The following is a 24,289-nucleotide window of genomic DNA, read 5'->3' as shown; positions in this document are numbered from 1 at the left end:
AGGAAAGCGATGTGGGTATGCTGGTCTAAAGGACATTATGCATAGAGGCAACAACGTGCTTTATTGCTATCCCAGTTTAACTAGTTATTTATAATGACGGCTGTCTACAGTATAACATACTCATTTACATAGCTATTACAGTATCATATTATAAGTACGTCCATAATATTGATCTGCTTTGGGTTTTTCCCTCCCATGTGTTCTTGCGACAAAATCGCACGCCGTGTGCATTGGGCTTTACATGCCTTCCTTCTCCTGTGTAGAGGGGGTCGTAATGCCCTCTGCATTCTGTACGGAGTGTGTCCATTCCACAGGAATCCACTGAGTCTCGATCTCTATCTTCTCCAGCTCTGTTTTCAGCTCGTTGAACACCAGGGCGATGTCGCCGTTGACGACCACCTTCTCAAACAGGTGCCCATACTGGCTCTCGATGGCTTCAGCGGAGTCAATCATGTCTTCAAAATCCTCTTTCTGTGAGAGACAGGGTAAACAAACAAAGTTGATTAACTGAAATCCCACCTGGGGGGTATTCCATCAATCTTGCTAAGTCAGTCTCGCGAGATTTTGCAAAATACGGCTGGATTTTTTAAATAAATCTTGCAAGACTTTTTCAGAATATGCCTGGATTTTCCTTTAGCGACATTGATGGAATAACCCCCTGGACAACGGTCACTAATATCTCACCACTCAAGAATGGATGGTATAATGTAAATTATAAAAATCCTTACCTGTTTACCATAAATGTCAGCGATATCCCTGTGCAAACACTAACATTTTGAAAATGTGTTAACTATTGGTTCACGTTAACTATATTTCTGAGTGCAGAATCTATCCCAAAATAAATACTTAAGGCATTGTTTTCTTGTCGCAATTCCGATTTTAGTTTTTTAACTTGAGTCTGTGCTATATATATATATATATATATATATATATATATATATATATATATATATATATATATATATATATATATATATATATATAATTATATATATTAGTGCTGTCAATTGATTACATTTTTAAATCAAGTTAATCAGAATAATAGGCTGTGATTAATCATGAAAACAAAATTGTGTGGTGTTGGAATAAATAATTGCATGACAAACTGGTTAGAGGAATCAGTTTTGTTTTGTTTTACTTTAATAACTAATTATAATTATAATATTTTAGCTGGTAACAGACAAGCTAGTCTGAAATTGTCAGAATGAATGTCAGTCTATGCACTTAGTGATTAGAACAAGTTTTGTTTTCACCATTCTCTCAATCTTTCTCACATGTTCAGCAAACACACACACACACACACACACACACACACACACACACACACACACACACACACACACACAAACACACACACACACACACACACACACACACACACACACACACACACACACACACACACACACACACACACACACACACACACACACACATCAGAGTAGCTTTAAGAGTCTCAGCATTACCGAAAATGTCTTGGTCGGTTTCTTTTCCTCTTCACAAGAGATGACTTTGGCTTTCCTCCGGCTAAGACATAGCTCCTCAATTGGTGGCGGCTTCACGAAAACCACGTATGGTTTGAACTCTGTCGTGTACAAATATTCTATTGTCTGTGGTATTGAAAAGAAGGGAAGGGAGACAGCCCTGATGTTGGTGTTTAAGCACTTTTCCTATTTGTCATAATCATATTAACAGGTAATTCTCATAGCCATTGATAGAAAACGAGGAATCTTATCCATCATATTATTATATTACAACACATGATTATCATAATGATGATACAGAAGAAAGAATGCTTTGGTAGGTGGTAGGTTGGGGTTTTTATAACCAAGACTGAACATTGTGTGTTTGAATCTGCTTTGGGACAATTTTGACAAAAGTGCTTTCAGTGGTTTTGTTTGTTAATTTTTGTTGTTGTGAATGAAAAAGGAGATTCCCTAATCGTCTAATATTTTGACAAAATAGGATATTGCCTAGACATAGTATAAGGGTCAATTTGCAATGACACTGATACAGACAAATGTGACAGGGTCTAGTTAAAAAGTAGGGTAATCTCATTTTTCAGTTTCTCCAGATTATGAAAGTGCAGATGTATGTTGTAAACTTTCAAATTATGTGTCATACATTGAAATCTGAAAATAGTTGAAGAAGATATTTACACTTATTTGAATGTTGGTACACCTCAAACCAAATAGCAGAGAAACACCCTCTGAATGTAACTGAGTGAGCACAGGATGTAATGATTCTTCTAATCTTTCCATGTAAGCTATGTTCATGAGGTGAACAACATTTGAGAACACATTTTACCTCACAAAAGGCAGAAAAGGGGGACAAATGGAATCTGATTATGTACTCTATATTCAGTGTCAGGATTTCCCAGTTTGGAAAGGCTAACCCCGGGGAAATCCTTTGTCATTTAATCAGGCAATTATTTCATTATTATACCCAAAGTGATAAACAATCTAAATCTAAACAATGAGTGAGGGAGAAATAGGCTAATCTTTTATTTGTTCAATGTATTGTTTGTATTGAGTATTGAGGTCGATTAATCTCTACAGACCTATTGGAAATAAACACTTAAAACAACATCAACAAATATAAGCAAATTATCTTTTCAATGGTAAAAAATACATTCCCAGAAGATAGAGACAGATTAGTGAAGATTAAACATTGTCACTGATCAATCCTGAACCAATCAGAGCTAATCAGGAAAGAACTGCAACTAGAAACAATTGTGGTAGTCATGGATCAAGCACTGTATGCAAAAGCCACAGAAATGTTGGTGTTTAAGCACTTTTCCTATTTGTCATAATCATATTAACAGGTAATTCTCATAGCCATTGATAGAAAACGAGGAATCTTATCCATCATATTATTATATTACAACACATGATTATCATAATGATGATACAGAAGAAAGAATGCTTTGGTAGGTGGTAGGTTGGGGTTTTTATAACCAAGACTGAACATTGTGTGTTTGAATCTGCTTTGGGACAATTTTGACAAAAGTGCTTTCAGTGGTTTTGTTTGTTAATTTTTGTTGTTGTGAATGAAAAAGGAGATTCCCTAATCGTCTACATTTTTGACAAAATAGGATATTGCCTAGACATAGTATAAGGGTCAATTTGCAATGACACTGATACAGACAAATGTGACAGGGTCTAGTTAAAAAGTAGGGTAATCTCATTTTTCAGTTTCTCCAGATTATGAAAGTGCAGATGTATGTTGTAAACTTTCAAATTATGTGTCATACATTGAAATCTGAAAATAGTTGAAGAAGATATTTACACTTATTTGAATGTTGGTACACCTCAAACCAAATAGCAGAGAAACACCCTCTGAATTGAAACACATGCAAAACAGATGCTAGTAGGTTAGTGCTAAAAAGGAACATCGCTACAAACATCTAACTGCATGTTTAGCACATCACAACATGCTGATAGAACATCAACATGCTAAAAACACATAACTACACATAATTAGATGATCACACAGTCCTTGCTTTTGAACACGTCATAAAACATAAGTTTGTTTACAAGCCATGTATCACTTTCCCAGTAGCCTACGGCAGACGAGACAGTGAATCCAACTCAGAAGTATTTAGTGATCCTAAAACTGTTGTTTGTTATATCGAATGGGCTCTTCAACACTTCAACTTTCGTAACATACAATTTTTCACCAGAACGTGTCACAAATGATACCGACAAATTTGAACTGTGATTGGTTCAGTAAGATGTCACTCACTTGAGGCTGCACATCCAGAAGGCACACCTTGCCCTCTGCTATGACCTTGTGTACGGAATCCAGACTGCTTCCATAGTAGTTCCCCCTGTGCTCTCCATACTCTATAAACCTGAGATAGAGTGTGATAAGGGAAACATTTTGTAAATAAGGCCCAATCCCGATTCCCTTTTCTACCCCTATGGCTCATGAGGATTGGTCTATTTTTGCTATGTTACTACTATGTTGGTCACGTTGTGTATCCACTACCTACTTGTGGTTAAGGATGTCCTTTTCAAAGGTTTGTCTTGAGACAAAGTGGTACTCCACCGCCTCCTTCTCTTGCCTCCTCTTCTCTCTGCTGGTGTCTACATGAGAGAAAGACAAGAGAACGTTGTGTTGGGTTGTGTAGTGAAGACAGACGGGTGAAATAGCTTAATTAAATTGCTATCTTTTTTTCACTTTAACCATAATTGTGTAACAACAGCTGCAGAGTGTAGAGTATAGCGTATATATGTTGGAGCGACAGTCTCAGGCTGACACATTAACACAGACTGGAACATGCTGAAGAATGCATGGTATTGCATTCTTCAGCAGAAAAGAATACATTCCAGTACAAAGTAATGGATTGAACATTTTACCTGATTTCAAAGTGATGGTTTGAGAAATAGAATTAGCTTTGATGGACTGCCACCGCTTTATTATTAGTTGTAAAGTAGCACATGGAGGGTATGTGTGTGCTTTTTGGACAGACTGAACGTTGCGTCTACTTGCAGTAGCATTGTGACTCATGAGGAAAATGCTCCAAAAAAGTACCCAGTGATTGACAGCATTGCTGGCAAGTAGAATACATATACTATATGGGGGAAAAAAAATCCCAAACCAAACCTTTAAGGTGATAGAAATGACCCTAACTCTAGATCTTGATCATAGGGTCAGTCATATTGTGATGAACTCACGTGGTGTGACCAGACTGAAGTGGTCGGGGTCAGAGATCAGGAGCCTCCTCTTCAGCTCACTCACACCAACTCCAGCAGGCCCTTAAGGCACAACCAGAGCACATTATTACATTTCATCACAAAACAATTATAGTCAGCTCCTGGGGCGGTGTCAAGGGGTTGGCATGAGATGGCAGCTGCCACCCCTGAAAAAGGCCTTGCCACCCTATTTGTAATATGAAAATAAATTGGTGTTGAAAGGTCATTATATTTCTCTGTAGTTGGTGCAAACGTCTTCACTCACCAGTTTAGAATTCACTTTGCCCCCCTGAATAAAAAAATGATGGTCGTGCCTGCCACCCAACCCTGAGAATTTGAAACCCACCAATCGATTGTCACCACTGATCTCAATCCTTGCGTGCCTTTTGACTGACGGTGCTGCCGCTGGTCGCTAAGTGACAGGTAAGGTTTTTTCATTTGTTTATCGTTGCTCTATGTTTAAAAAAATCTCAACATGACTGCACCACACATTTAATTTGCAAGTCAATGTACAAACAAAGAACAAAAATTAGAATGACTCAATCTGACGCAAGATATCATGAGAGATGGATCAGACATGGCTGTGATATACACTCACCAACCAGTAGGATCAATCTGTGTCCTTCTTTGAAGTCCCTGCGGTATTGGACTACCTCCATGTAGGTGGACGTCTGGGTGGTGGTGGTGCCCAGCTCGCTGCTCTTCCTCCTGTACTTGGCCTCACTGCTGTTCCTCTTGCTCAGCCGGAAACTCCTCCTCAGACCACCTATGGGGGTAGATACTGTACCTGTCAGCACTGGTCTAATTATTAAGAAATACACACAAGCTTCACAAAAATGTAACATGGGTATGGGTTAACTAATTCTAACGACCAACATTCATCAACATTTGTTATTTGCCATCATTCATTCATCAACATGTTCTCAGTCAAAGTTGATCAAACACGAACAAGGAGTGCAACATGCTATACAATGTACTGTATATGAGGTGTTTAGTATCTGAAGCACAGAACAAGCTTACATGCGTAACACAGACACACAAACGCACACACGCACACACTATGGCTAATCTGACATCAAAAACATCCAAGGGATCTCTCCCTCTCTCCTAACTCATGGGACCACTTACTGTGTTCAAACTCTCCTTGGTTTTCATTCTATGTCTGGTTAGGGTTGGAAAAAATATGGATATACTGTATCTCTCACCTATGTGGATTCCAGTTATAGCTCTGTAGTCTGCATCCTCTACTACTGGAAAGAGAGCATAGAGAGAGAAGGATGGCAAATTATGGATTAGGCAACAAAGCAATGTGACATAATTCGATTTTGGGATCTTGTCAAGTATGTTTTCAGACTAATTACTGACGCTAATAAGGTCTCTGTTCTTGTTCTCTTGGATTTAAGTGCAGCATTCGACACGACTGATCACAAGATCCTCATTGGCTTCAAAACTAAGTTGGTCTTTCTGATCGCGTTCTAAGCTGGTTCCGTACATATTATTACAGGGAGGAAATTCTATGTCAGTCTTGGAGATCATGTACTGTATCAGATGAGTATATAATTGTATACATTTTGGTGGTTACCATGGTCCCTTACTATTCTCACTGTATATTCTACCGTTTGGCGAGCACAAACTGTAAACTTCCATAGCTATGCAGATGAAACCCAATTATACATATCTTTGAATCAAATTATACTAACGGTATTATCTTCCTCACTAACTGTCTATCAGCAGTCGATAAATTGATGAACAATATTTTTTTTAAAGTTAAATATGGACAAAACTGATATTGTCTAACTTGGCCCCAAACATAACCAGCGTGATTAAGTCAGTCTTGGTGTTATCTTAGACTCTGATCTGAGTTTGAATGTAAATGGTAAATGGTAAATGGACTGCACTTATATAGCGCCTTTTTTGCTGCTCCAAAGCTGCTTCAAATCGCTTTACAACGGCCTCTCATTCACACATTCACACACCAATGATGGCAAGCTGCCATGCAAGGCGCTGGCCCGCTCACTGGGAGCAATTTTGGGGTTCAGTGTCTTGCCCAAGGACACTTCGACATGTGGCCAGCTGGGACTCGAAACCGCTGATCTGCCAACCTTGTGATCATTAGACGGCGGTTCTACCTCCTGCGCCACAGCCGCCCCTTGAATGTGTTTTCAATACACCTTTTACTCATGTACTGTTATTCCTCCTTATTCCTTGTTACTTTTTTCTCTTGGTTTTTGTTGTTTTTAATCTGTTTTTTTGCACTGTACTGTACAGCACTTGTACTGCATTCTTATGTATGAAAGGTGCTATATAAATAAAGCCTATTATTATTATTATTATTATTATTATTATTAAGTATAGGCCTCCAAAACATTAATCACATTATTTGTAGCACTTATTTTACAGTATAAGCCTACTATTATTGGAAAGCAGCCCACAGGTAGTTTTATTTAAATTAATCAACTATATAAATCAGTTTGTTTTTGTATACTCCCAAATTAAAAAGAGCACCATGCAGTATGTACCCAAAGAAAAGGCAAGGTCGTGCAGTTTGCAAGTCAAACTGACAAGTTACACTGGTTTGGATCAAAACAAATTATGTTTATGAAAATGCTTATGAAAAGAAGCTCATGTTTGTTAGTTGATTATATTGTATTATTATTATGAGGTCAGTTTCCACAACAAATTGAAGGAATACTGTAAGGTACATTTTAAAAGCTAATTGTACCTTCATCACCATCTTAGCAGCATGAAACAATACAAAAAAGAGTGAGTCTAAAAGAGAGCATTACATTTTTGGAGTGCAATGACAAACAGGTTCATGCTTATCATCCTCAGCCCTGTTACATTCATCACAATGACTTACATTCATCAAAATGAGGTTAGACTGCAGTAACAGTGAATGTTGAGGGATTCACTTCAACATGACATTGTCCAGACATGAGACCTTCACCTTGACCTTCAGCCATGATCTTTAACCTTGACCTTTTACCTGTCTTCAAGAATGTCTCATGTTGTCTGCAGATGGGATTTTAATGCAAAATCCTCACCTGGCAGTTGTTTTTGGACTCTTCCAGGCTGAAATAGTGCTTTGGGTTGTTGCAGAGTGACTCTCCTTGTAGAGGGGAAGAAAATAGCATTTACACAGATTATGTTCCTTATTTTCTGAGAAAGGAGAAATCAAGAATTGTTGAATTAAAAATATTCAGGTCGACCTTCAATAAATGTTGAATTATGGCATGTTTTCCTTTGACATTGTCAAAAACTTTCTGGTGCGTCTTTCCTTACTACATTAATTCTTAATTCTTATAATCTTATGTTCTGGAAATAAAATAAAATAAATAAAACAGATTGAAGAGCAATTTCAGAGAGTGTGGTCACCATGGAGACGCCCACCTCTCCTGCAGCTGTTGGGAGGGGATGAGTCCTGCCCAGGAAGTGCTGTCGTCATGACGCCGGGCCTGCCACCAGGTGTCATCCTCCTGGCTAAGGATCTGAAGGATGTCCCCCTTCCTGAACCCGAGCCCTGCATCTCTGCACGGGATAGCAGGGTCCTCCTTAGGGTTGTAGTTGAAAAGTGTCCTGACAAATAACTGAAGAATGAAAAAAAACACAGGTGTTATGGTTCATCTAATCTGTTTCTATGTTAGAGGTGAATTGTGGCTGTATCCAATATACTGTAATCCGGGATTCAATGCCTGCTTTTTTAAATTGTTTTGCCGGATAACGTTTTTTTCACTGCTGTTTCTTGTTGCTTGGGGGTTAAGACACGAGAAGACCTTGTCATCAAAAGTGTGTTTTGCTGGCATGGCCTAAAAGGGTTAATATTCATACATTTGGAATAAAATACATTGTACATTACCTCCTTTATGAATAAACATTGGAGAAAGCAAATTGTATGCATTTGATTTGAGTATATTGCATGAAATCTCATAAATACCTATTTTTCTGGGATTTCTGCATTTTGGGCATACAGTGGTTAATATCTGAAAATGCGCAAGGGATATCATCAGGCACCCTCCTGTATTTTAAAGCAGTACCCCAAAGCAACAAGAAACAGCAGAGAAAAAAACGTTACCCGGCACAACAAGGTTCAACACCATGGCTCCCGGACTAATAAAAGCATGACACAATATCTGTACCTTACTCTCGTTGACGGACAGCTCCTCTTTCTCGCCTGGAATCACTTTGAATCTCACAGTGCCCTGTGATTGAGCCTGGCATAAGACAAAACTCTGATTGTAGAGTTGAACGTCACAGAGAGCACACAGACACACCAGGTGACAGGTAATACAGTATACAAAGGTCCTGGTGTGTCTAACAGGGCTGGACTGGGACAACAATTAGGCCCTGGCATTTTTGGCCCAGACAGGCCCACCCCAATCGGTCGGACCACACCCACCAGCACAAAAATACTTGCCTTATATACTCGTCTTATATACTGTGTGCTGTACAGTCATATGACAAACTGTAGTATTCCCCCAAACCACTACAAAGACGACTACATACAGACAGTAAGCAATGGTACCAGTGCAAGTAGACCAGTGTACTCAGTGATCAGATTCCAGAGCGAATTTCCGAACGCAGCCTTGTTGTTCTAGATTTTTTTTTCCATTATCAACCTATCATTGCGCTTTAGAGTAAAACAAAGCACGCAACTGTCGCGTCTATCTTTTCATGGCAACTCTACATTGTGATTTACAAGGGATATTAACTAATATTAAGTAATATTATTACTTGGTTACATTTTGCAATTGATCCGCAGTACACATGCGTGCCGAACCGTGGGGGGCGATCCGTTACACCCCTAACAGCTACCTATATTTTCCTTACCGGGTCAACGGTTACAGGCTGACTCGGCCCCGCTTCTTCTGTATCCTCTCTATCCTCTGTATCTGTACCCTGCTCCCGCTCCTCCCTGCCAGCCTCCTCTTCAACCTGTTGCTGTTGCTGCTGTGGTAAACTTGAGGGTGCAGCAAACATGTCCCTAATGTTTACACATTTGGCAGCATCTGCCTCGAGTTTCTTTTAGTTTTTCTCCCTACGTTTTTCCCAGCCTCCCTTCCGTTTTAGTGTGCTTTTGCACTCCATCTCTCTTAGTATCTATCTAGTAACTATCCAGGCTAACTACATTTATTTTGCCGGCAGGCTCGGCCCAAAACTACCGCGAAACTGAGACGGACGTCTGGTGCTGCGTGCGTGACCCCTGACCCCCCCCCCCCTTCTCTCTGTTGATTGGGCCAGCCCAGTGTCTGTATCGAAAATTGACCAATGGGCCGCTGCCCCTGATTTATGGGCCGTTCAATGGTAGCTTTCGATTTATGGGCCGTTCGATGGTAGCTTTCTGCCGGGCCGGCTGTAAAAAAAAAAAAAAAAAAAAAAACTTTTTTTTATTTTTTTTATTTTGCCGGTCGGCTCGGCCCAAAACTAACGCGGCCCACCGGGCAAATGCCCGGTATGCCAGATGGCCAGTCCAGCCCTGTGTCTAACATACACATGCACACAAACACATGCCTGCACACACGCTCGAACACCCAGGCACATCGTGAGCTTAGAATGATAAGGTTCTATCTCCGTTTAGGGCAGTTCAGAGATATTGAGTGTCAAAGTTTTTACATTCCATTATGTTTTGTGAGATGGAACCTTTGTATTTTATGAATTACTAACTCAAAAATGTCAACATTTAAAAAAATAACACCACACAGGCATTAATAAACACCTAATGGATCAGATTATGTAAAAAACTAAATTTTGACCAAAATGGAGATAGAACATCACCACATGCCTGCACACACGCTCGAACACCCGGGCACATGCACGCACTCACACCAGTATAGGAATGATCTCCTCTGGCTTCTTATCTTCCATTGGGACTCCATTGACTTCCCTCAGCTCATCCCCCTCATGAATCAGACCTGAAAAAAAAACACATCTTACTTATCAAAACCCTTTCATGGCAATGTCGGTTTTGTTTAACTCAATACAGTCAATAAACTGTAATTGCAATACAATTACATAATAATATCTTGTTATTTTTTAAAGCACTGAGTAAGCAGTAAAACATATTTTTACAGCGGAATCTTACTCACAATTTTTTTTATATTTCTCATCAGCCCAACATTGACATGATCCCGAAATGCATTCTTATGTACCACAGAGCCTCATAGATATCCTAAGCGTGGCTCTCAGTCTTTCTTCTTTTGCCAACTGCTCACTCACATTTGAAGGGTGCCACTGCCTTCTCTCAACTGCTGTTTTGAGATCGCTCCACATGTGTTCTATGATTGTGTTCCAGATTTAGATCTGGACTCATTGCTGGCCTCTTCAGAACTCTCCACACTTTGTCTCTTTGGTGAGTGTATGTTTTGTATACTTTTATACTAAGTGTTACTGAGAGTTTTTTTAGGAAGTCAAAACAGACCTCGCGTTTTGAAGCTGCATCCAGCTGCATACAAAATGATGATAGTTCAAGATGCATTGTGGATTGACCAAAAATACAGAATGGATTTCATATAATCTTCCACTTTAAACTTACCACTCCTGTCTGCAGCACCCCCTTTCATGATCCTTGCCACAATAATAGCCCCAGTGGATTCATCCCTCTTGATAGTGGCCCCCTGAAAGACAGACAGACAGACAGACAGACAGACAGATTGTAGTTGTGAGAAGTTTGGGCAGGTGTAAGCACTGTGGTGAAAATGTTCACCTAATCAGATCAGAGAGGAAGATGGAGCTGACAACATCCAATGACAGCAACATACAAAATCTAAACTGCTACCATATTGCTTATACCTATCCAGTACTCTCAGACCTTTACAAGTACATAGGGTCTAGGGGCTAGCAGTTGCTTTTGGATTCAGGGATAGAGATGCAATAACACACAACGCAGCACATTCTTAAACCTTGCCTATCCACATAGTTTTTACCAGATGTTATCAAGTAGGGAGTTGGAAAAGGGTGGCATATTGCACCAATAAAAAAGGTTAAAGTCATAAACATGTCAACTGCCTTTTGTTACACAGCAATCTTGTTAAATATAGAAAATAATGACTTTGCAAAGCCGTGGATGGAGAGACGTACAGCCCAGAGACATACTGTAGGTGAGTGTTGCCAGACATGCCACGTCCTGTTGTGCTGTGTCCCTTTTGTGTTTCCTTCTGTGTCTCCTCCTCTCACTCATTCCATGCAACCATTGGCCTGTCATCACGTCACAATCAGCCGTTCGTCCGCCTATTTAAAAGCCCTCCTGTCCTCTGTTCAGAAGCCATTATTTGTGTTGTGTTAAATGTTCTTTTGAAATACCGGTGTGGCACTGAATCATAACACAATCTAGACATTATGATGTTCCGGACCTTTGCTTGAGGAAATGTTCTCTAACTGGACCTCTTAGGATTTTTGTTGAAGACCCCTGCTCTAGACTGTCGTAACAACAGATCTTTATGTATGTGGTGTGCTGCATTGGGAATATCGCACACACAATACGATCAAAACTATTCAATCCATGATTTTTTATCTTCATGTGTGGGGTCTCTCTCAGATAAAAAATCTGTTAAGATTTAGAAGATCTGTATGTGTGTACCAGGCTTTAGGCCCTCAGGATTATCAAGGACGCCAGCCATCCAAATCGGAAATTGTTCAAACTACTGCCATCAGGGAAACGGTACCGTAGCCTCAGGGCTTAAACCCAGAGGATGTCGAACAGCTAAGACTGTCCCCCTCATACCACCCCCACTGCATTAACAATGTATATTATGACTACCTGATTACTTGAACATTAATAATATATATTATGACTACCTGATTAATACCTGAACACTACCTACTTGAACAGCACAACCTGACTATCGCTTGATCTTCGCGTAATGTTACATTAATAATGTTGTGATGTTTACTAACCCTAACCCTAACTCTATTCAGTTTACTTGAACGTTATTCTATTATCGCTGATTTGCACTCTGCTGCCATTGCTACTATTGACACTATTGCTGCTATTATTGATTATTGATTGTTGTTTTTATATCCTGCTTTTATTTTATGATTGATTTTGTATTCTGCTGCAATGCCAATGTCAAATGAACCTGAACCCAATAATTTTACTCTGTGTACCTGTACATTGATGTAATAAACCCAATTCTGATTCTGATTCAGATCAATCAAGCACAGCTCAAGTATTACTTGGTATTTGAGTCTTTCAGGTGTAGTTAATAGTTGACTCACCAGTGGCTCTTCACTTTTGACCAGACTGATGATCTTCACAGAGTCTTCGTGGTCTTCCTCAATGTCATCAGGAAGAGGGGCCAGAGTGGGGTAATAATCTTTCTGTGCCACTGAGTCGTGAGCTGAGAGAAGGCCCTGTGTTAATAAATGGTAAATGGTAAATGGACTGCACTTATATAGCGCCTTTTTTGCTGCTCCAAAGCTGCTCCAAAGCGCTTTACAACAGCCTCTCATTCACCCATTCACACACACATTCACACACACATTCACACACCAATGGCGGCAAGCTGCCATGCAAGGCGCTGGCCTGCTCACTGGGAGCAATTTTGGGGTTCAGTGTCTTGCCCAAGGACACTTCGACATGTGGCCAGCCGGGACTCGAACCGCCGACAGACACCAGGTAGTTAGCAAGAGAGTCATTGTAGAAGCTTCTTAACCATCAAAATAGTCTCTACATGGGTGTGTAGTACGTTCCAACAAACAGTTCCAAAAAAGCCAGAGTGTGTATAAAAAATAAACACATTATTTTATTTCCTCAAAGTAAATCAATGTATCAGCATAATCCTTCTAATAATAATACTCTTCCTGCTACGACTGGTGGATTGATGATTCACTTGCGTAGTATTCAAATGTATTGATTGTAAGTCGCTTTGGAATAAGGCGTCTGCTAAATGCCAAAAATGTAAATGTAATCCATTATTACTACCGATCCTGTCAACATATAAAGTTACAACAGTATACATTATGTACTGTATAAAACATGCTAAACTGACAGGATAATTATATATATACCCTAATATACAATATATTTGATCGAAAATGTCTGAAGAATACCTAAATGACAGTACCACTGCAACATACAGTTATTAATCAGTAAAAGAGTACGGTATGTGCAATGGTCTGAGCCAAGCCAGAGGAGTGACTCAACACGACCACCAGGTGGCGCCAATAACCCAGGAGATGATAACAGGTGAGGAACATCACCTGTTGAGGGATAAAGGTATGGTCGATGTTGACGGTCTTTATCTAGACTTGATGAGGGACTATGGGCTGTAGACAGTTACTTCAACCAAGGAGTTAAGGTAGTGGTTATTCCAAGATAGCTGCAGAGGGACATGGGACCCTTTAAAAAGGAGTGGCTCAAATGGTAGAGTGCTCGCTTAGCATACCATGGATCAAAAGATCCAATAACAGACAACATTGGTTCTGCAGTTACAGTTCCTAGCCGCAGAGTTGCAATACAAGCCAATCTTAACAGAGCTCAGATCTGTAGTGTAGTCTAGTGTACAGATCTGATCTGTAGTGACAGAGGAGTGGTGGGGAGTATGGAAATTCACATAGATTTTTTTTTCTTTTTAAAAATCTGTTTATTTGGTTTTGCATGTATTCAGCATAACATAAGCAATTATTCAGCATAACAAACAATCATAAGTATGCATCTCCTCTTCCCTCCCTCACACATAGCAGATAGAAAGATAGAAAACAACAACTAAAAAAGGAAAGGTAAATTATATATTTTTTAAAGTGTGTGTCTATATTACATGTTTACGTGCCTATATGCGGAACATTCTATCTGACGTTGTATGGCTTTAGTTATCCCCATCCTCTGGGACAACTGTCAGGATAGTCCAGAAAGGGTGTCCGTGTTTTTTTCCGAAGTTTCTCAGTGAACCTTTCAGGGAAAATCTAATCTTCTCTAGCTTGATGAAATGTAGGCTAATACATCCTTGATCCATCTAGTGTGGGTGGGTGGTGACGCGTGTTTCCATTTGAGAAGTATGATGCGTCTAGCTAAAATAGACGTAAAATACATAATTCCACTAAGATACAGGGGAGTACTGGTCCCAGGGGGTGCCCCAAACAGGACCGTCCTCTCCACTCCATTAACATTGATTTAAGATTATTTTACATATAACACAATACATATACATATATACATAATTAGTTTTTCATTAGTTTTTTCAATCTCTCATTACACAATGTACAGTACAGGCCAAAAGTTTGGACACACCTTCTAATTCAATGTGTTTCCTTTATTTTCATGACTATTTACATTGTAGATTCTCACTGAAGGCATCAAAACTATGAATGAACACATGTGGAATGATGTACTTAACAAAAAAGTGTGAAATAACTCTAAATATGTCTTAGATTTTAGATTCCTCAAAGTAGCCACCCTTTGCTTTTTTGTTGTTAATAAAATAAAAAATGGTTGTTGTTAATAAAATATATAATAATAATATTAAATATATATCTATATATAATAACATATTATTATTAACACATATTATATTTAATATTATTATTATATATTTTATTAACAACAAAAAAGCAAAGGGTGGCTACTTTGAGGAATCTAAAATATAAGACATATTTAGTTATTTCACACTTTATTGTTAAATACATAATTCCTATGTGTTCATTCATAGTTGTGATGCCTTCAGTGAGAATCTACAATGTAAATAGTCATGAAAATAAAGGAAACACATTGAATTAGAAGGTGTGTCCAAACTTTTGGCCTGTACTGTATTTCAAATGCATTCATAACATGTTAAACGTTGACTGTTTTAAAGCCTACAGGCTGCAGACTAATGATCAGTACATACACAACAATCATTTACATGTGTTAAAGTAGACAAAGTAAAGGAAATTAACAATCATATAAAATCGTATAATAGTGGTATTTTTAGTGGTATAGTGGTGAGTTTGACCAGCTCTAACAATGCTGTTCCACTGTTACGGACGGATTGATGGCAGCTGCTGGATTGCTGAGGCACAAATGTGTACATTTCAAACCTGCAAACTGCGACACTTTAAATGAATGTGCAATAACACTATGTGCAATATGACAACCCTCGGGTACATAAGGTTGCAGAGAATAGGAAATGTTAGAATAGATATAGCATAGCATAGAGTACAGCAATAGGTTAGAATAGGTATAGGATAACATACAGCACAGTGTTTTATTTGTGTGTTTTATTTGTACAGTATAGTATAGTGGATAGTGTACATAGCCTTTATTTATGTAAAGCAGCTCCTTTCCCTTCTTGTTTTTTTTTTCTTCTTTTTTTTCTTTTTTTTCTTTCCTAGCACCAGGGGAGCCCCCCCTCCCAAATTTCGTTGTTTGGTACCTGTACTATATCAATGACAATAAAGACCATTCATTCATTCATTCATTACAGAGAGAAGTTGTATCAACTCTAACAATGCTTTCCCATTGTTACAGAGGCCTTCACTGGTAAGATCCTCAGAGGGGGGAAATGACAGCTAGTAAACATGTATGGAAAGACTCTCTCAGTGAAAGTGTGTCTAAAAGTGTGTATGTGTGTGTTATTATCAGGATTAAAAAATGACAGTTTTCCTTTGTCCCAGTCCAGATGCACTCTGATGCTCTGAGGTCGTTTTGTCAACTTGAGAGGAGTTATTCCTGACTTTACTGAGGCACAGGTTCCGTAGATACCTTTTGTGTATTTTATATTCCAGAAACCTTTCATTATCCTTCCCTTCCTCTGGACAGACTCTACTATCACACCCAGGCACCAGCTTGCATTGTCTCCAACCTCAACCTCCCAGCTGTGTGTCCCTGAGTTAAAGCCCTCAGAGCCCAGGACCAGTCTATCGTAAATATCTGTACATCTCTCTGAGTTGTCAGGAAGCTGCTGCTTCTCTTCACCAGACCTCACACTGGTCAGATCCTCAGACAGGATGAGTCGTGGGTTTGCAGTGTTGGGGTCCAGAATCACAGGAGCGTATGTCACAATCCCCTGCATCTTCTCCCAGACCCTGAACTGCAGGTTGCCCAGGTGTTTGGCCACGTCTATCAGCAGTCCTGAGACCGGCTGTGGATCTGGCAGTGTGCACTGGGCTCTTTCCACTGTGATCGTATAATTCTGCAGGAAGGAGATGTCTTCAGCTCTCAGCTCTTCCTCAATGTCTCTGACTGTGTCTGAAAGTGATGATACCTCCCTGTTTAGCCCTTCAATCTTCTCCTTCAACATCCGACTCTTCTCCTCCTCTTCCTCCCTCAGTGCACCCATCCTGGCCTCTTCTTCTTCTTGTAGAAACTGGCGAAGCTTCTTAAACTCCTCCTTAATCTGCCCCTCTGTGTGCCGAGCCTGGCTCCTAATGTGCTCTGCTGTTTGATCACAGTTTTGTTTAACTGTGGTGAAGACCTTCAGCTTCTCCTTTAAGGGTTCCAGTGCAGTCTGGAGTTCCCTCTTGTGATCCTGTGCAGCTTCATCTACGGGTCTGAATCTGTGGTCGGTATGTTTCTTTGAATCCCGACACACCACACACACTGGCTGTTTATCCTCCAGACAGAAGAGCTTGAGTTTCTCACTGTGCAGACTGCAGAACACCTCAGACCCTGCCGAAGCTCTCCGACTTCTCTCCTGTAAGAAGGCCTCACATAGGTTCTTTAGAGCCAGGTTAATAGGCGCATTCATTGAGGACCGTCTCCTGCAAACTGGACATTCCCGAGACTCCTTCTTTTCCCAACATTTATTTAGACAGGTCTTACAGAAGGTGTGGCTACATGACAGGAGGACAGGATCTTTAAAGATGTCACAGCACACAGGACAAGAGAGATCCTCCTCTGGGAGAAACGATCTGGAAGCCATTTTCTTACCCAGTCACTCTCCCTCCCTGGCTCCGGAACTTTACTTTCACCGTTGATGTTGATTCCTCAAAAACGTTCTCTGATTCAGTCAATAGCAGGTTAAAGCTTAACGTCACTGTTTTAGATATTTAGGTATTCCGTTATGTGGCTGTGTAAAAGGAGTCTTTCTTTGCTCAGGTAGAGATGTGTGTAGTTTTGCCGTGTCTCTCTCAGAGCAGGTGACAGGTGAATCTCGGTGTCTGTGAGATAGGAGTGTTGATACACCGACCTTTGCTACCAGTATTCTGACAGTAAATCAGGTGATAGGTGGGGTTATGAGAGACCAGGAAACTAATGTCACTGCTGGAATCTCTCACCGCTCTATGTGAGACGTTTATTTTTATTTTTAGGATCAGCTGCAACTCTCATATTCAAATGATATATATTTAGTTTTTTCCTTATGCAATTTTAAAACACGCACACACATACTAAAATCCCCCCTACCCCAATCTCCCATTCCCTTCTGCCCCTGTTGCAATAAAACAAGGGTTAGGTAGTGGTGGTCTAGTGAATAGTGAGTTGGACTTGTGATCGGAAGGTTGTGAGTTCAAATCCCGCCTGAAACCACACCACTACTAGTGTGCCATTGAGTAAGGCACTTAGCTCTCAGTTACTCCAGGGGGAATGTCCCTGTAATTCGTAATTGTAAATTGCTTTGGATTAAAAGCGTCTGCTAAATGGCAAAATTATTAATTATTTATTGCAACATTGCAACTTTTTGGATCCCTGCCCAGACGTTTGCCACCATGGAACAGAAGCAAAACAAATGCAATTGATCATCCACTCCATTGTGTATTATAAATCAAACAAAAAACCTGTGTCCAAGGAAATTGACTATCTAACCAATAGATTCTAATTCTGTATCCCAGGGTGTATGTTATTCATTCATACGTGTTACGTCCCCAGATATGATCCTGGTCGTGCCTAGGACCAGACTTCGAACTTTGGAACGCCCTCCCCCTTGACCTGAGAGCAGCTCCTTCAGAACACATTTTTAAGCGGCAACTTAAGACACATCTGTTCAGACAGGCCGGCAGTCAATTTTAGCCTTATTATTGTTCCTGTTTATGTTCTGTTTATGTTGTCTCCTTTCTGTTTTTAATCATTGATGTTTCGATTTGCACTTTTTTATTTGTATTTATGTTATATGTAAAATAAAGTTGTATATATGTATAAAACGTATACTTATATTATTTATATATATATGTATTATTATTTATATATGTATATAAATAAAGTTTTACTTACTTACTTACTTTAGGGGATGAGGGGAGTTAGTCCGGGAGCCAAAGCCTGCTTTTTTGATTAACCTTTTATGTTGGGTAAAGTTTTCTTCTCTGTTGTTTCTTGTTGCTTGGGGGTACCTCTTCAAAACACAGGAGGGTGCCCGGTGATATCTCTTGAGCATTTTCAGATATTAACCCCTGTGAACTAGATTTTTTATTTATAACTGAGATATGATTAGATAAAGATACCAAGACACCAATTCTTATTGAGTCAGCCCCCCTCCCCCAATTTTAAAACCTTAGGCTTAGATGTTGTTAGATCCCATAAGAAAGTTGGAATCGCCTCCTTTTTCAGAGACTACAAAAACTACTGTTTTAACTGCAAACAGACATCTAGTGGACCCGAGGACCCTGTAAGTAATGTAAATGTGTAGGGGGGATGCACAGTGGGTACTCAATGAAACTAAGTTTGTTTACATGTTCTTCAGGTTGAAAAATAATGATTAATTGTATAATTTTTTATCTTCGTAAACATTGAAAATGGGTCCCACAGACCGAAGGACTGGGGTTAAATAAGCTTGCTGTAATTTAGCAAAATGTGTCGTTCATCCTCTCTCTCTCTGTCTGAGGTAGCGCGACCCGCTATTAGAGGTCACTGTTGATACTGACTTTTGTGTCTCCTCTAAAGTACAACACCATCTAATGTTACAACATCCATTCTGTCCTGGAGTTAGCAGGCACCTAAAACGTGCTCCATTCAGTTTCCTCCTTTCTACCTATCAAATTGTCAAAATTTTCGGGGCGGGAAAAGTTTCTTCTGTTTTACTTCCGTAGGTGTTACACAGCGTTCAGCCTATCAGGTTGTCCAAAATCCAAGTATAAAAGTTAAACAAAATCAAAATGAGGCAAAATAAAAGTAATGAACATTTGAATTATTGGCTCTTTGTTCAGTAAGTGTCACTTAGATTTATAACACTTGTGAAAGTAACGTGGAAGAAGAAGCACGACCCACTTCAAACATTGTGTTTTATGAAGATGTTGTGTTGGATGTTCCAACACCCCCCAAAAAAGAGAAAAAATAAATAAACTAGAGTACTAACCCTAACCCTTGCTAAATGTCTGTTTGTTTAATTAGAACGCAGGTGAAATCTATAAAAATGCCGATTTTAGAGGGTCTGTGTTTTGAAAATGCAGACATTTGAAAGTTAATACAAAAACCTAATGTCTGATCCTCCACATGGTGTATAGGAGATGTCTCACCTTGAAGTGGGGCTTAGACAACAAGCTAATCAACTCTGTGAGTTCAGCACTCGCTCCAGGACCCAGCAGCCCCTCAGACAACTGTGACAGGGAACAGAGAGAAAAGGGGTGCTTAGCTTACCAATGTCTGTTTGAGAACGGTTCAATGACAGCTGGCATGATATTTACTGGAACGAAGAGTCTCAGGTTACAACTGGAGATGGTGTGTTTGGTTGTCAGTTGTGTTACTGAAGGATGTTACTTTTTCCTGCTATGACTGACGGATAGATGATTGACTTACTTAGTCAAATGTATTTGTTGTAAGTTGAAATATTTATACTTTATATACATTGCAGGACCACGGAGCAACGTCTTCAACTCTTTATTGTATAACTTATAACCGTCCTCTATCGGATCCCTAAAACCAACTGTCACACTGTTACCATGGCAACTACAGGCGTCCATCAAGGACCTCCTGCTAGGCATTGTTGTTAAGATGTCCCAACCTGTGCCTGTCATAAAACGTAACTTAAATGATATTGATAATTAAACATATTCATGTCATGAATATTACATAAGTTGCTTTGGATAAAGGCGTATGCTAAATGCCAAAAATTTAAAATGTAAACAAAGGAGGGGTACAGGGTATTGGAAGAGAGGGGTGGTTAGTAAAGTCATTGGAGAGAAGTAGGATATAAAATAAGATATAGAAGAAAAGGTGTAGTGCAGGATTAAAGGTGAGTTGGAATTCTCAATGTCACTTTACCTTAGATTTTTTTACAGAAAGTGCAATCCTCCAAACTGCAACATTACACCCTGAACAAAATCATTTCAACAGCTTCATGTTCATAACTGTTCTATCCGATTTTAGTCTGTGGATAGAGACAACTGTTCTTCAATCGGTACCTCTAATTAAGTCAAGGGAGAAAGTGCACTTAAATAACTTTTTTTTATTATCAATTAAGGTATCCTGAGAATTCAAACTCATCCTACAGGGGCAACGTGTAATAGGTGGGCGACAGTGCTGACCACAAGACGAAATACAGACACTACTACTGGCTACTATTGTGCAACAACAGTGATTCCAACACATAGGCATAGTTACATGACTATTCAACAGGACACGTTACGCCAAAACCCTTAAAACCTTAAAGCCTAATGACTTAATGTGATTACGAGAGTTAAATATCATCCTCCTGTTATCTTTCTCTGCAAACTGACCTCACAGGCCAGACCCTCTGCATTATCCTGGGCAGGGAGAGGGTTCCGCTTTCCAAAGCCTTTCAGCCTTTCATGGACCTGGGAAGGAGAGTTCAGACATAAATCTGTGGGGAATACATTTGTTTCTTTTTTGTTTGTCTTCTTTGTTGTTATGTCTGTTATATGTACAGTCTGACTTCTATTTATGGTTGACTCACTCAGATATTACTGTGAGCTAACCAAATCAAACCAAATTGTAATTAATGCGGCGCTTAGGTGGCTTGCGGGTTAAGCGTTGAACATGTAACCACAGGGTCCCCGGTTCGATTCCGGCCTGTTTCGATTCCAGCTGGGGACATATCCTGCATGTCATCCCTCCTCTCTCTCTCACCCATCCTTCCTAAATCTCTAAATCTCTACTGTATCTGTCAATAAAATGAAAAATATGAGTGGGACTGCCCCACTCAGAATAAATAACTTAAAAAAGAAAAAGTGTAATTAATGTATCATGTGCACAGGATACAGCTGTCAATGTACAATGAAATGCTTAGTTCCAGAAACCTCTCGACAGTGCAGTTAAAAAACGGTGGCCTTTCGATAAACGTAAACATATACATGAACATAATGGACAACGGCCAGACTCACCTTAACCAGGAGAAGGAGTCTCTTCTCCATGAGCAGGTTTTGTAGAAATGAGCAGTCCTCTGTTCTGTCCTCTGTTCTGTCCTCTGTTCTGTCCTCTGTTCTGTCCTCTGTTCTGTCCATGTGAGACTGCATTCCAGACATCACCTGCGACAGCAGTTCACACACACCTGGAGGAGAGGAGAGAGGAGTTAACCACACACACACACACACACACACACACACACACAACCTCGTTTCCATTTATAAGAGGGTCAGTGTGAGGGTCATAAAGAACCAGTCAGAGGACAGGGTCAAGATCGAGGGGTCAAAGGTCAAAGGTCATTGTGGTAAATAACAAAACAAAAAAAGAGTAAAGAGTAAGACATTGCTGTGTCAGCTATCTTAGCATAGTTTTGCCATCTGATCCAACTGACAATTTATACTGATAGCTGTGTAATCTTGATTGCTCAGCACCTGGGGTTTGGTCCACAGCACACTAGTATGTACTCCAGAAATGACTTCCACTAGGGGTCATCATGCAGTTCAATTGTGTTCTTGCTTAAACCTGGTCAGTATGTTGAGATAAAACGTCTTTCCCTGATCACAGCACGATTCCCTCCCCTGAGGTTTACACATAGCATTATTTATCTTGTGTCTTTCTTTGGGATGATTAGAATATTGGAAAACCATTCTGATCCTTCATTTACTTCTTCAATTATATCCTGGTCCGACATGTTGTCTAATTCCTGGTTTACGGCTTCCATTACAATCCATTGGATAAGGGACTCTCCTTAAACCCTGCGCTACAGGTGGGACTTTCTCATCGACTGTAACCATTGATTTGACCTAGTCCTTTAAAAAGTGATGGGTATTTGTTTGCTAAATTGCTGGATCACTCGGCCAGCCCTACTGTTCACATTTTCCCAAGGGTTCTATACTTGGTTTAATATAGAAATATTAAATAAGAAGCAATTATTGACCCCTAAAAGATAATAAAATGAATAATTTTACACAGTTACTATTTTTTAAATAGTAGAAAACACTTCTCTGCGAACATTCCATTTAAATCAGCTTACATGCATGATTGATTTGACACAGCTATCCAGTCAAAATTGACAATTTTTAGAGAACATGTTCTGACTACTACAGGTATGCTAGTTGACATGGCCAATTGGTGCAGTGAGTCAGCCATTAATGCACCCGCTCTCACACATTTAGCTGTGTTTTCTTTCCAAATGAACTCAAACAAGCAGGTGAAAACCTAGGCACCCTTAGTGGTAATGAAGGGAAGAGAACCAGAGAAGAAGACCATTCTTAGATCATAGGCTCACTCACAATGCACATATTCACAAAATACAATTTTGAAAAAAATCTAACTTACCTTTGTATCCAGTACTCAGCATCCTCACTGTCTGTTGAAAAAGTCCCATGTAGAACGCATAAACAGGGGGGCGGTATTTCTCCTCACAACAGTGGCCATTTTATTATTTAAATAAATGTGCATTGTGCACTTTTTTTTTAAAGCTTCAAGAGCATTGTCGCTTTGAAACACAGATTTATACTAATATTACTTGTCACTTTAATAAAGTGACATCAAAAACATTAGTGCTATGCAATTTCTGCAATTTCTTAATTTGAAACACAAACTCTGCCCATCAGCCCATCCTAGTAGTGTTCTAGAGTAGTCATGTCTCCAGTGTATCCCAAACTCAGCATAATCACATTTAGTGTAATAGCACTCACCATTGACAAGTTGAGCCTAGGAATAGGAATAGTTGTCCCCTTCTAATATTTAAACAAAGAGTAGTTGGGCGGTCTCATTTAAACATCTACAGTATCATCCGAATAGAAGAGAGTCTAGGGACTGGCTGCATACACAGTGAAAGCAATCAGGCCGAGTCTGAGTCAGACAGTATTGGCCTATACATCAGTTACCAGCTCTGACCTACATTCACCAGGCAAGCAGAAGAGTTCAATAAAGCAATGGCACCAATGACCAATTCCTCAGGCCTCATTCAGAAGGCCCCATTCAGCACACCCCATTCAAATCACAGGGTTCATTATTTGGTAACACTAAGGAACAAAGGCAGTATTTCCAGTTTAATATTTAAACTGTAGACATTTATAAAATGTTTCATTATATTTCATTTACAGAACTCAAGACATCATTATTTTTCTTCACAATACAATGCGCCTAAAAGCCTAATCCCCACACAGTCTGTAATTGATTCCTATGCAGATCAGAGACCCTATAAAAAACAAAGATATTAATTCTGAAATCACATGAACTTGAAATCACATGAAATTATCCTTGCACTCAGGTCGACTCAATTCAACTTATTGAGTAAGACATTCTTTCATTTGAGCCCATTTTAATTTCTAAAAAGTAATTTTCACTTCATGGGGCATTTTGTGGAGATCATGGTGATTAACAT

The 24,289-nt window shown here is 39.6% G+C and overlaps 2 protein-coding genes across 2 annotated transcripts; both read right to left on the bottom strand.

Moving 5' to 3' along the window:
- Positions 1-237: 237 nt before the first annotated feature.
- Positions 238-23,284, bottom strand: LOC308168632 (MAGUK p55 subfamily member 7-like; the record flags this gene model as incomplete). Its single annotated transcript, XM_080543232.1, has 17 exons — positions 238-471; positions 1,467-1,610; positions 3,745-3,853; positions 3,995-4,088; positions 4,680-4,760; positions 5,296-5,463; positions 5,903-5,947; positions 7,742-7,806; positions 8,088-8,284; positions 8,834-8,908; positions 10,521-10,606; positions 11,227-11,308; positions 12,909-13,043; positions 20,052-20,132; positions 21,252-21,329; positions 21,876-22,042; positions 23,236-23,284. 17 exons carry the CDS (start codon positions 23,282-23,284, stop codon positions 238-240), a joined length of 1,890 nt encoding a protein of 629 aa, XP_080399358.1.
- LOC308168487 (E3 ubiquitin-protein ligase TRIM35-like) lies at positions 16,109-17,527 on the bottom strand (the record flags this gene model as incomplete). Its single annotated transcript, XM_080543087.1, has 1 exon — positions 16,109-17,527. One exon carries the CDS (start codon positions 17,525-17,527, stop codon positions 16,109-16,111), a length of 1,419 nt encoding a protein of 472 aa, XP_080399213.1.
- Positions 23,285-24,289: the final 1,005 nt, after the last annotated feature.

The sequence above is a fragment of the Nansenia antarctica genome (assembly GCF_963989245.1).
Source record: "Nansenia antarctica genome assembly, chromosome: 12".
NCBI classification, from domain to species: domain Eukaryota; kingdom Metazoa; phylum Chordata; class Actinopteri; order Argentiniformes; family Microstomatidae; genus Nansenia; species Nansenia antarctica.
Note: the sequence above shows the minus strand (reverse complement) of the source record. Positions and strands in the feature narration are given on the sequence as shown.